General features: G+C 45.4%; 1 protein-coding gene across 1 annotated transcript; it reads left to right on the top strand.

Annotated features, from left to right (window-relative positions):
* The first annotated feature begins 1,671 nt into the window (after positions 1–1,671).
* On the top strand, positions 1,672–3,737 carry LOC147981666 (uncharacterized). The gene is made up of 3 exons (XM_087516037.1): positions 1,672–2,716; positions 2,819–3,027; positions 3,726–3,737. The coding sequence occupies exons 1-3, from the start codon at positions 1,672–1,674 to the stop codon at positions 3,735–3,737; spliced, it is 1,266 nt and encodes a 421-aa protein (XP_087372163.1).
* The last annotated feature ends 8,938 nt before the right edge of the window (positions 3,738–12,675 follow it).

Consider the following 12,675-nt stretch of genomic DNA (forward strand, 5'->3'; position numbering starts at 1 on the left):
CGTGCTTCTTATTTGTCCAGCGTGTGTGTATGATGCTGTTGGGTTGTTGACATGGCGTGTTGTCCGGTTGCGGCTCATGCTCAAGCCACGGTTGAGCCTGGTGGTCGTGGCCGTGGCAGTGGGCGGTCTGTTGGTCGTCGTGGACGAGCCACTGGCCGTGGAGGTTCTAATATAGTGTGTGCCCCTGTTTCTGATCATGTCGCTGCTTGCTGGGTTCCTGCCGCTGGAGGTGAGCCTCTTGACAGGCGTAGGGGTGTGAGTCGGCGGGTGCCTGCAGCTGGAGCTGAGCCCATACCCAGGCGTGGGCGTGGCGCTCGGCAGATGCCTGCTGCTGGGCGTGGCGCCATACCTCGGTCAAGTGGTAGGGGTGTTCGTGGCCGTGTCCCTGGTCGTGGTGCTGATTCTGGGCATGCAGCCGCTGCTATACATGTGTCTGCCCCTGGTCGTTCTGCTGGTCCTGGGTACGCTACCGCTCCTAGGCGTGTGTTGGTCCCTGAGATTGCTAGACGTTACGTGCCACGCCAGCCTGTTGGGGGTTCTCCTCGAAGCCGTACAAGTACGTGTGTATCCATTGTTCTTTTGTATTTTGTCTCCTAGGGTATTCTGTTGGGGTTGATGATAATTATTTCTTATTGTGTTGCGACGTCGTTAGGTGATGGCTGGTTTCCTTTTCTGAGCTCGACCGTGGCTGCGGTAAATCGCAGAAAACGGAAAATGTGCATTGAGTTTCGGCGCGCTAGATACGAAGGTGGGTGAAAGTTCTCAGTTTGTTGTTGGTTGTTGTTGTTGGTTGTGTGTTTTCTTACTTGGTTCTGCATGTCCTGTTAAGAACATGTCATTGATGGGCCTTTGCCGAAGGATTGACATGGTTTCTCGGTTTATGTCAGTGCGGAGGTGATCGGGGTAGACCGCAACAGACGGAAAAAACGGAAAGTGTCCATTAAATTGCGGCGTCCTGGATGCGAAGGTGTGAGATTTCTTGGTTTGTTGTTAGTTGTTGCTTTTTGCTATATGGTCTCTTAGTTGGTTTTACGTGCATTTTCAGAGATTGTTGTTCAAGGGCCTTTGCCAAAGGATTGTCAAGGTTTCTCAGTCAAGTTTGCCGAGTCCCTTAAAGGTTTCTCAGTCAAGTTTGCCAAGGCCTTTGTTGTTTTGGCTATGTGATTATTGTCTTCCTTTTATCCTTGGTTTGTGGCTGATAGTTTTCTATTTTCGTGCCCATTTAGCTTGCTATGCAGATAGGTCATACTACGGCCCTCCGGATTTCTTGTGCCAATACTATGGTGCCTCCTTTTGGTTTGCTGAGTGTTCAAAGTCCAGGTCACCCTGGACATAGCATAAGATGGTTTATAATCGCTGTTGTAAAGGCGCTAAGGTATATATCCCTCCCTTTAAGGATCCCCGGCCTATCTCCGGGAGCTCCTTCGATTCGATGGTACTTCTCGTGCTAAAAAATTCATCCGGACTATACGTGAGTACAACTGTATGTTCGCTTTCACTTCGATGGGTGCTACCATTGAACGCTCGTTTGGTGGCAGCCGTGCACCTAAGATTTTTAAGATCAGTGGTCAAGTGTCTCATCATATTGGTTCATTGGTGCCTAGCGGTGATGATACCCCTAAGTTTGTTGAGTTGTATATACACGACCCAGCTAATGAGATTAGACATAGGATGAATGCCTTAAATCTAGAGGATAAGCCTACTAGGGGTGTGGATGAGAGTATTGTGGTTGGTCTTAGAGACATGCTTAATGAGTTTAACCCATTGGTACAGACCTTTAGGGAGGCAAGTAAGATGATAGAGGATCATGGTGATGAACCAATCGAGGATATCTCGATTCGTATTATTGGACCTTCGGAGGGCGATAGTCCACAATTTAGTTTGCCTACAACCACTGGGCTTGCTGCTTTAGTTGTCGGTGGTGGCTTCACGTTAGAGGCATCTTCTTGGGATATTGTTGTTTGCAGTCGTTCTGACGGTTTGCAGCAGATATCTTCTCTGAACACTGCATTCATGCCTCTGCAATACCCATTGCTTTTCCCTTATGGAGAGAGAGGGTTCCAGGTGGATGTTCCTCACTTGATTGTTCCTGAAGAAGATGATGATGATGGACCTATAGATCCTAATCTTGCACCTGGAAGTCCGACCGTTGAGGCGTCCTCTTCATACCCTTATGCGGGTGGTGATGCTTCCACAAATAGTCAGAATAGGATGACCATGCAGGATTACTATCGTTTTATGTGCCATTACAAGGGTGATCAGCCCAATCCATATATATGTTATGGTCTCCTCTCCTCTCAGTCGGTTGTCGATGCACGTGCGTGCATCGATGAAAGTAGACTTTGGTATATCATAAGAAATCAGGACATGCTTAGATCAGAGCACATGCAGGGGATTACTGATGCGGTAGGTGATGGGTGTGTTGATGGTGATGCTCTTGGGAAGAGGACCATTGTACCTTCCAGTCACATAGGCGGTCATCGGTACTTCCATGAAAATTTCCATGATGGCCTTGCCGTTTGTCGGGTGCACGGTCCCCCTGACATATTTGCCACTTTCACTTGCAATCCCAAGTGGCCTGAGATCACCAGTGCATTGGAACCAGGTCAGACACCTTCTGATAGGGCATATATTGTTGTTAGGGTCTATCACATGAAGCTCATCGAGTACTTGGACGAGATTAAGTCAGGCCTAGCTTTTGGCCCCATTACGGCTGGTATTGCGACTGCTGTGCTATGTGTGTAGTCATTGTTTTTAATGATGTTTTACTTCTTCTGTTGGTTGGGCTGTCTAATTGAGCTTTTATGTCCTTTTTCAGTGATGTATACCGTTGAGTTCCGGAAGCGGGGACTGCCTCACGCGCATATACTTGTCTGGCGGAGAGGGGGTAACGGTGATATTGGTGTTGAAAATATTAATTCATTAATATCTGCTGAAATACTTGATGCATTGCTTGATCCTCTAGGATATGCTTTAGTTTCTGAGTTTATGATGCACGGTCCATGTGGTGAAATGAACGATAAATGTGTCTGCATGAAAAAGGGTGTTTGTTCTAAATATTTCCCAAAAGATTTTAGAGATACCACTGTCATTGATGATAATGGGTTTGCCTTATATCGACGTCGTCGTCGTGACGACGGTCGAAGGGTCTATAAAAATGGTCATTACCTTGACAATAGGCATGTTGTTCCTTATAATATGGCAATGCTCAAGAAATTTCAGGGACATATAAATGTAGAGTGGTGTAATAAGACACAGGTGATGAAATATCTCTTTAAGTATGTGACCAAAGGTGCTGACTACTCTAAGGTCATGTTAGAAAGGCTAAAAATAATTGACTAAATCTGGTTGTCGTACGGTAGACGAGGTTCAGGAGTATCTGATATGTCAGTATATATGTGAGTATGATGCATTGCGGCGCCTATTTGGGTTTGAAATACACTTTAAAATGCCGTCGGTTCAAAGGCTGGTCGTTCATATGCCTGGCATGAATACTGTCTACTATCGTGCTGGTGCTGACCTCACGAAAATTGTTGATTCTGACTTCTTGCGAAAGACTATGCTTACCGAATGGTTTGTTGCGAATGAGATGTTCGAAGAGGCCCGATCATTAACTTATTGCGATTTTCCAACTGCTTGGACCTGGGACGCTAAAAGTAATATCACTGCATATTGCATTCAGGTTGTATAAGACTGAATTTGTTTTTTTCTGTTCGGTTCCGCAGATGTCAGTGTGAATTGGTCACTGCTTTCGGAAAGTATAGGTCAGTGGGTTACATTTTAGAAGATAACACAATAAGATTGGTGATGCCTTATGGGCACATCGCTGTTAAGGATAATGCTTTTGCAATGAGTATTGACATTTCTGGTTGGTATAATGCAACACGGTGGAATCTCTTTGTAACATTGCAACTGAATATCTTGCGTGCAATTCAAGGTGTACAGTGATGTCGAGTGCACCGGGTTTGCAGAGCTGCCCCAAGTGCAAGCTCTACATTGACAGTGGATGCTTGCACCTTGCGCCTGCAGGTAGCTATTGGTTCCCCAAGTCTCCTTCCGACGTGTGGGCACTGTATTTGGTACTTGTGTGGATCCACAATTTCTAGGTTGTAGAAACTGCAGGACTACATGGTGATTTGTCAATGATCTTAAGTTGGCCGACTCTACTACATGGAAAGAATTAATTATGCAAATCCAAACTATTTCTGTATAAAGACTGGATACTACTGTTAATACTGATTTGGTTAACAACATTTAGCTCATGCAACTCTAATGCCAGTTTGGCCATCACTATCAGAAGTGACACCTATACAAGCTCTATTAGTAAACATCACAATTCATGAGTGTTGTTTGACATCACATTAGTGAGCTCCTCGCTCTTGTGATCCTGTGTTATGGAGTCATAACCATTTTCAGTTATTTTCATTCCAACACATTCGATGTTTTCTGTTTAATGTTAAATCATAACCATTAATTAGTACATCAATGTCTTTTAGTATGTGTTTTCACTGCAAAAGCTTAACCATTGCAGTTTCCTGTGTGCAGAAGCTTGTAGACAATTTTGTTAACTGATTTCTGTGATTTGTTTTCTGTATGCAGCCCCCACTTATGTGGATGGTTCGGCATATCCATATAAGCTTTGTCTTGCAATGATGGTCCAAAGTTTCAAAAAATATATTATATGAAGTTTCAAATTACTTTTTTAAAAGTTTGATGCATCTCAAGGACAGTTAGTGGTTGTGTCCCGTATCTAAGTAGCACACAATTGTTGAAGGGTCATGACAGAATTAGAATTTCCAGCATTCCTTTTCCAAGGTAGCATGGATTCGGCAACTTATTCATCAGACTAATTAGAGAATATTTTTACCAATCTAGGCCGGATAACGTGGTGGCTCGAGTGACTAGGGGCGGCGCGGCTGCTAGATGCAGAACAGCGGTGGATGCTGGAGCTTGAAGGGTCCAGATCCGTGCGCAGTAGGGGTTGGGGAGGCAGATCCAGAGATGGGCGACGAGGAGAGGGTCACTGGTGACGACGAGGAAGGCCGGAGCACGTCTTCCCAGGTGGATCCATGGCATCCGCGACTCCTGGGCAGAAAGGAGACATGGAGGTGAAGGACAGAAGGAGGCGCGGTGCGGCGACCTTACGTATTGAAAGTTCACTTCAGAAATCTGGAGAATTAGCTGTAACCCCCTTCTCATATCCTTGCACAGGTAAGCAACAAAGTTTGTTTTGGTGATTTTTGCCTTCTTTGATTGATACTTTTGAAGCATCTGATGGGTCTCATCTGTTTGTCAATTCGTCAGTTTACTGTAGCCTATATAGCTGTTGCCGACAGTAGACTATATTTGATTGACAAGCAACACATCATGCACTCCTACATACATGGATTCTGTTTGTACTTGACAGCAACAGACTACTCCAATGTATGAATATGTTTGTTTAAAAATGGCAGAATATGTATGAATATTAACTTCATACATGAAGTAAATTCGTAAAAGATGTATGGGATGAGTTTACTGATAAAAAAAGAATACAAAATGCCTGAATGACCCTAATGTACCTAGCTCTCACCGCCATATAGCTAGCACAAGAGCTTAAAAGCAAAGTGCCAGCATGCCTCATACATGTTCCAAGATAAACTAGAACATAGCTACAAATGTAGTGCATCAACAACGTTGTCTGCTACTCTGCTTCACGTACAGCGTCATTGCACATTCAGTTAGGTACGTGCAGGACCTTGCAACATTCAGTCAAGCAAGTAGCCGCTGTTGTTGGAACGCCGTTGTGTGGGCAGTGCTGAAGGAGTCGGCTCGTCCTCGGATTAGAGCAGTGCCGAGTCCGCCGGGTCGTCCTCGCAGCGGGGAAGTCCCGAGGCTGCCGGGTCGCAATCGAGTGCAGCAGCGCCGCGGCCATCGGGTCGCTGCCTGATAGAACAACACCAAGGCTACCAGGCCATCGTAGCGTCAAGCAGCGCCGAGGGCCCATCTTTTTTTATTTGTACTATAACAATATGAAGTTTGTATTTTAACAATCTTTGATTATTTTACATGTATTATGTCCAGCTTGCTGTTGCGAGTCCTTGTTTATTCTTGTGACAAATTTAACTATGATTTTCAGCTCATGGTGCAGTGGTCAATATTAAGATGAAGATAGAAAGATTTTCAACACTAAAATAAAAGGAGAAGTTCTAATAAAATATGCAATGCCCTTTTACTAGTTATATATTAAGAGTGCATTAAGGGCTAACCAAAAAAAGGAAAAATACTTTGAAAAGTCCCAACATCTAACCATTGATTTCTAAAGATAATTTCCATTAATAAATCTTGACCAACCAATTTCACAAATCCTATCCACCGCCACGGGGAGACTGCATAATGTGCCAATCGAAAAAATACCCCAAAACAAGCCGAAGCACCAATGGTAAAAACATCACAACTATGTCTCTTCCATATCCCCCGCAATAGCCAGCCATCGTCTCTATGGTTTTGCGGCAGCTTGCCCGGGCGATGGGGCCACAAGTGAGATCGATCGAGCCGCTCCTCTGATTGACCATATGTCTTCATCGTAGTAACATAGTTCTCCCCCCTGTGGCATCCCTTTGTTGTTGCCGTCCTCTGTACATATGCACGGGAATCTACCGGAGCTAACATTGGTTCTGCTTAGTGCTTACTACACATCAAAGTAAAAAAACCAAACTTTATATACCAAACTGAAAAACACTTACAGTAAAAAATTCATTAAATTACAATTATTATGGCAAATAGGCACATAAATAGCAAACGTTTTTGCCAAACATATCGATATAAAACTTACCTATGCGTACACCAAAACAATGAGAACTATTAAATTATTATATGAACAAAAATAACAAATCAACATGATAAAATGCAAGAAAAATAACATAAATATAATGTATGCGACACGACTGGTCGTAAAAAAATGATAATATGGTGTGCATAATTAGAAGGTAAATGATAAATGGATAACACATATATCTATATATCAATAAAAAATGGAACATACCTAAGAGAAAACTATGTTCGCAAAAGTATTATATTGCAAATGTCATCACATTTTGTTATAGTTCTTTTAGAAGATCAACTAATATGTTATCATCATTGAACTTCATAAAATTCAAGTCCGCGCATCGAGCAGCCACTTTGCTAGTTTTAAGATAATAACGGCGGTATGTATGTAGGAAGGATGGAGCTATGTGTACCCTTAGGGGGCTGTGCCCCCCCCCCCCCCCCCCCCCTCTGATATATAATCATAGAAGAAGAAAAAATATTTTAGAGTCTTAAATACGAGAAACTATAGTAACACCCGTCTGCTTGGCCATCACCGGCTTGCCGTACGCCTTGTAGCTGCTCAACCCTACAACCCTGTTGTACACCTGAGAAGCTGAGGACGGACTGTAGCTGCTCAACCCCACAACCCTGTTGTACCTGAGAAGCTGAGGATGGACGTGTCAAAATCAAAATATGCAGCCGGCCCAGGGGAGAAGAAGCAGCAGCAGCAGCTTGTGGCAGGCATTACCTCCTCAACTTGTAGGTAGTCCCTCCCTGTGATGAAGAGGTCAAAATTGATCTTGAGGTCGTCCCTGGGGATGCACCAAGGGTCGGCGTCGGCTGCAACACCGGTGGTGGCTCGCAGCAGCACGAGGATGAGGAGGAATGGAACTGAAACCATGGCGCCGGTCGTCATTGGGATGCCGGTCTAGGTACGTACCAACTGGAATAGAAACGAGCTCGAGAGTGGAACAGAAGAGAGTGCACCGAAACCACTATAGGAAGGCTCTGCTTTTATAGCCAGCCAGCAGCACAGCGTGTAGGTGCGTCGGTGCGAGGAGTGATCCCATTCACCCGTAAAAAAAAAAAAGGAGTGCTCTCGTGGCAAAAACGACAAATTTGACCCGTGGATGAAAAGAACTCACAACTGACTGTTTCTGAAAAAAAATCACTTCACTAACATTTTACGTAGCGCCTAACAGTGAGGCGTCATACTATACTATGCAGAGCCTGACTAACAGACACTACACCAACGTCGCATTCCGAACTGCTTAAAAATTACCAAGTCAGTGTTGTAACGGCCGAGAGCTAGTCCCTACACGTGCAGCGCCTAGCGTCTAGCCGCTACACGTGCAGGGATCGGGGGTTTTGATTTTGTTTCGCTGCGCTGCGCTGTCACAGGCCGACGAGAAGTGTCGCGGGTTTTAATACAGCGCGGGACAGGGGAGCTCACGGCAGGCAGTGGTCACGTTGTGCCGGAAGATGCATGCATGCTGACCCAGCTGGCCTGGCCAAAGACCGGATCATATTGAAAGTGCATGCAGCGGATCCTGCGTCTTCCCTGCAACACGCCACGTCGAAGAAAAGAAACCAGTGACGCAGGGCTGCTTGCCGGTGTGAGGGCGGAGTTCAGTGGATGGATTTGCATGCATATGTGTTGGGCCTCGTGACCCCGTGACATACGCTGGTCTCTAACCGTCATCACAGAGCGCGACAGGTCATCATGCATGTATCTCTCGTCGGCTCGGGACAGCGCAGCGAAGCAAAACCAATTCCTATTTACACATTGACTTAACAATTTTCAGGTAATCCGGTGAGCGATGCTGGTTAAATATGTAGCGTCTATCAGTCAGGCGCTGCACAATATAGTGTGACACCTGGCTGTCGTGCCCTACATAAAAGAGTCAGTAGAGTGAAATTTTTTCAAAGACAGTTCAACCTGTGAATTCTTTTCGTTCCAATACCAACTGGCCCGGCGTGAATTTATCTACACTCAGTAAAGAAGAGTTTTGGATTTCGGCCAAAATTCGGCCATTTTGTTCAGGCCCGGTACAAATAAAAATTCAGTAGGGAAAATTCGGCTAAAAAAATTCTTCCTTTGGACGCCTCCTCCTTTTCCGCCAGGAATCTCTGTCTGGTCACGCTGTCGTTCCAACAGATCGGGATTTCTTCTTCTCAAACTCAATCTTTTTGGAAAAAGCTTGGGTGCGGTGCGCCGGGCCGCCGACCGAACTTTCGGCCGGACGCGTCCACGCGCGCAGCGCTTCAGCCTTTCAGTTTGCGACACGTAAGAACAATGGACCCACCCACGTGCGAATCAAATCTCGTGACTTATCCCTTTCTCCTTTGTTCTTCTCCGCCCATTTCTTCCACCTCCAGCCGCCGTGGCTTTGCTCCTCCACAACCTCCTCACGTAGCTTGCGCACGTGTCGCTGAAGGGCACGAGGCGGAGCTCGCCGCAGTCGGCCTCCATCCCAGGCGACAGATCCTCGCAGGCCTCGGCCACGGCCGTGAGTAGCTGCTCCATTCCCTGTCGTGAGGCCACACGGATGCCGCTGTCACACATCTGCTCAGAGCTCGTCGGTGATCCTAGTAGCTGCGTGGCGACCACGGTGGCGCCTTGCATGGCGGATTTTTGGTACGAGCGAGTGCTGTTTTGGGGAATGCACGGCGATGATGCGGTCCTGGCACCCATGGTCGCCGCTGCCGGGGCGTCGTATCCCGGTGAACCTGCAGGCAAGTCATTGCAGAACCTGCTGCAAACCCCCGTGTGCTGCTACCGCTAAAAAAAGATTCAACCTCTAGATGAAAAAGCTTCAACCGCAAATACAGAAAGCTGCAAGCATTCAGTGCTACCGAGGAAAGCTACAACCGTCTACAGGAAATGCTACAACCTTCGACGAAAAAAGCTTCAACCGAACCATAGATGAAGATTTCACCCAGGCGCTGCTCAAAACGAAAAAAGTTTCAATCGTTTACAGAAAAGCTTCTACCGTAGAGGAAAAAAGCTTCAGCCTTTGAGACAGAAAGCTACAACCAGACTCTGCACAATCAGAGAAGTTGCAACCGTTCGACAGAGAAAGCTTTGAATCGAATGTGCGAAGAAAGTTTCAATCGTTTACAGAAAAGCTTCTACCATAGAGGAAAAAAGCTTCAACCTTTGAGACAGAAAGCTACAACTAGACTCCACAATCAGAGAAGTTGCAACCGTTCAACAGAGAAAGCTTTGAACCGAATGTGCGAAAAAAGTTTCAATCATTTACAGAGAAGCTTCTACCGTAGAGGAAAAAAGCTTCAACCTTTGAGACAGAAAGCTACAACCAGACTCTGCACAATCAGAGAAGTTGCAATTGTTCGACAAAGAAAGCATTGAATCGAATGTGCGAAAAAAGTTTCAATCGTTTACAGAAAAGCTTCTACCGTGGAGGAAAAAAGTTTCAACCTTTGAGAGAGAAAGTTACAACCAGACTCTGCACAATCAGGGAAGTTGCAACCGTTCGACAGAGAAAGCTTTGAAATCGAATGTGCGAAAAAAGTTTCAATCGTTTACAGAAAAGCTTCTACCGTAGAGGAAAAAAGCTTCAACCTTTGAGACAGAAAGCTACAACCAGACTTTGCACAATGAGAGAAGTTGCAACCGTTCGACAGAGAAAGATTTGAATCGAATGTGCGAAAAAAGTTTCAATCGTTTACAGAAAAGCTTCTACCGTAGAGGGAAAAACCTTCAACCTTTGAGACATAAAGCTACAACCAGACTCTGCACAATCAGAGAAGTTGCAACCGTTCGACAAAGAAAGCTTTGAATCGAATGTGCGAAAAAAGTTTCAATCGTTTACAAAAAAGCTTCTACCGTAGAGGAAGAAAGCTTCAACCTTTGAGAGAGAAAGCTACAACCAGACTCTACACAATCAGAGAAGTTGCAACCATTCGACAGAGAAAGCTTTGAATTGTATGTGCGAAAAAAGTTTCAATCGTTTACAGAAAAGCTTCTATACCATAAAGGAAAAAAGCTTCAACCTTTGAGACGGAAAGCTACAACCAAACTCTGCACAATCAGAGAATTTGCAACCGTTCGACAGGGAAAACTTTGAATCGAATGTGCGAAAAAAGTTTCAATCGTTTACAGAAAAGCATCTACCGTAGAGGAAAGAAGCTTCAACCTTTGAGACAGAAAGCTAGAACCGGACTCTACACAATCAGAGAAGTTGCAACCGTTCGACAGAGAAAGCTTTGAATCGAATGTGCGAAAAAAGTTTCTATCGTTTACAAAAAAGCTTCTACCATAGAGGAAAAAAGCTTCAACCTTTGAGAGAGAAAGCTACAACCAGACTCTGCACAATCAGAAAAGTTGCAACCGTTCGACAGAGAAAGCTTTGAACCGTATGTGTGAAAAAAGTTTCAATCGTTTACAGAAAAACTTCTATCGTAGAGGGAAAAAGCTTCAACCTTTGAGAGAGAAAGCTACAACCAGACTCTGCAGAATTAGAGAAGTTGTAACCATCGGGGCGCTGTGTCTGGCGAACCGTCGCCGCCGGAGTGTGGCCGTCGTGCACTGGAATCGCGAGCGGTGGCACCGGAGCTACAAGGCTGCAACCATGGGCGCACGCTGCTGCATCCACGAAGGTGAGAAACACATGAAGGCGACATAGGTGAGGGCGGCGACCGGCGATGAGGACGACTGGCGGTGATGAGGCGAGGCGAGGCGGTTGGCGCGTGCGGAGGCGTCGACGCGTGCGAGGCGGGCCTCTCCCTTTTCCGTGCGGGAGATTGAAGATGGAAGAGGTTGGGGACGAAGGGATCTAACGACTAGGGCTTGACCGGCCCAACGATTGGGCCGGTGCGCCGGCGCAGATCGCTGCCCTTTTTTTTTTTTGCGAGATCTTCTCAAACCAAATCACAGTCACAAACGTTTCGCTTCGGTTTTCGATCGGTTGCCCCAACCAAGTTATTGGGCACTGCATGCGTCTACTAGTCGATGCATGGCTTGTATTAACTCAATTCACACTGCCTAGTCTTTTAATCGGGTTCGTTTGTACTAACCAAAAATTATTATTTTGCTATGTTACATATAATAACCTACATAACAAGAAGAATATCAGAATTTAAGACTAGCTAGCTAGCTAGTATGCCATCATAACAAGTCAAAGTGATATCGCTAACTATGCAAGTGCTGCTGCTATTGGAACTTTCAACAACGGCTACAACCTTTCACCAATCGCCCATCATACATAAATTCACGACAAAACAATTACATCCTTTCTTATGTATGTTTGTTTGAGGCTTTTCCTTCCATTATGGAACCACCCAACATCCGAGCTAGTTACCCTTCATCCGAGCATCGCCTCCTCACAGAACCAACTCCTTGAACCGAGTTATGCAGTCCATTGCCCGCTGGAATTCACCACTGTCCAGAGCAAAGCTGAACCGGCAGTAGTCTTGTATCCCCGTCCATGAGCTGCTGCTTATGCAAAGCCCAGTGGACCTAAGAATGGTCTCCCTGATGTTGCACCCGTCGAGCTCCTCTTCGAAGCTGTCCACCTTGAACGGTTTCCCAATGTAGGCTGCCGGTTTCGCCAGCAGTGATATACCACCTTGACAGCCAGCAACATCCCAGCCACAGCTTTCAAGTGTCTGTTCAATTCATCAGAGAAAGATAATAAGAGCGGGGAAATTGCCACAAGGCATGCCTTGCAAACTACACAATGTTCAATTCAAAGCCCTTACAGCTGTGCAAAAAGTATGTCTAGCTAGTTGCAATTATTTATATATCTTTTTAATGTGATAGCAAGGATCAAACTAAAAGTTGGATACACTAACTGCCAACAAGAACTCAAGTCACTCAGATCTGGATATGGTTCTGTCAATCTTTGTCCATGAACTAAGTTT

The sequence above is a fragment of the Triticum urartu genome, chromosome 3A, assembly GCF_056163025.1.
Source record: "Triticum urartu cultivar PI428250 chromosome 3A, HENAU_Tu73, whole genome shotgun sequence".
Lineage (NCBI taxonomy): Eukaryota > Viridiplantae > Streptophyta > Magnoliopsida > Poales > Poaceae > Triticum > Triticum urartu.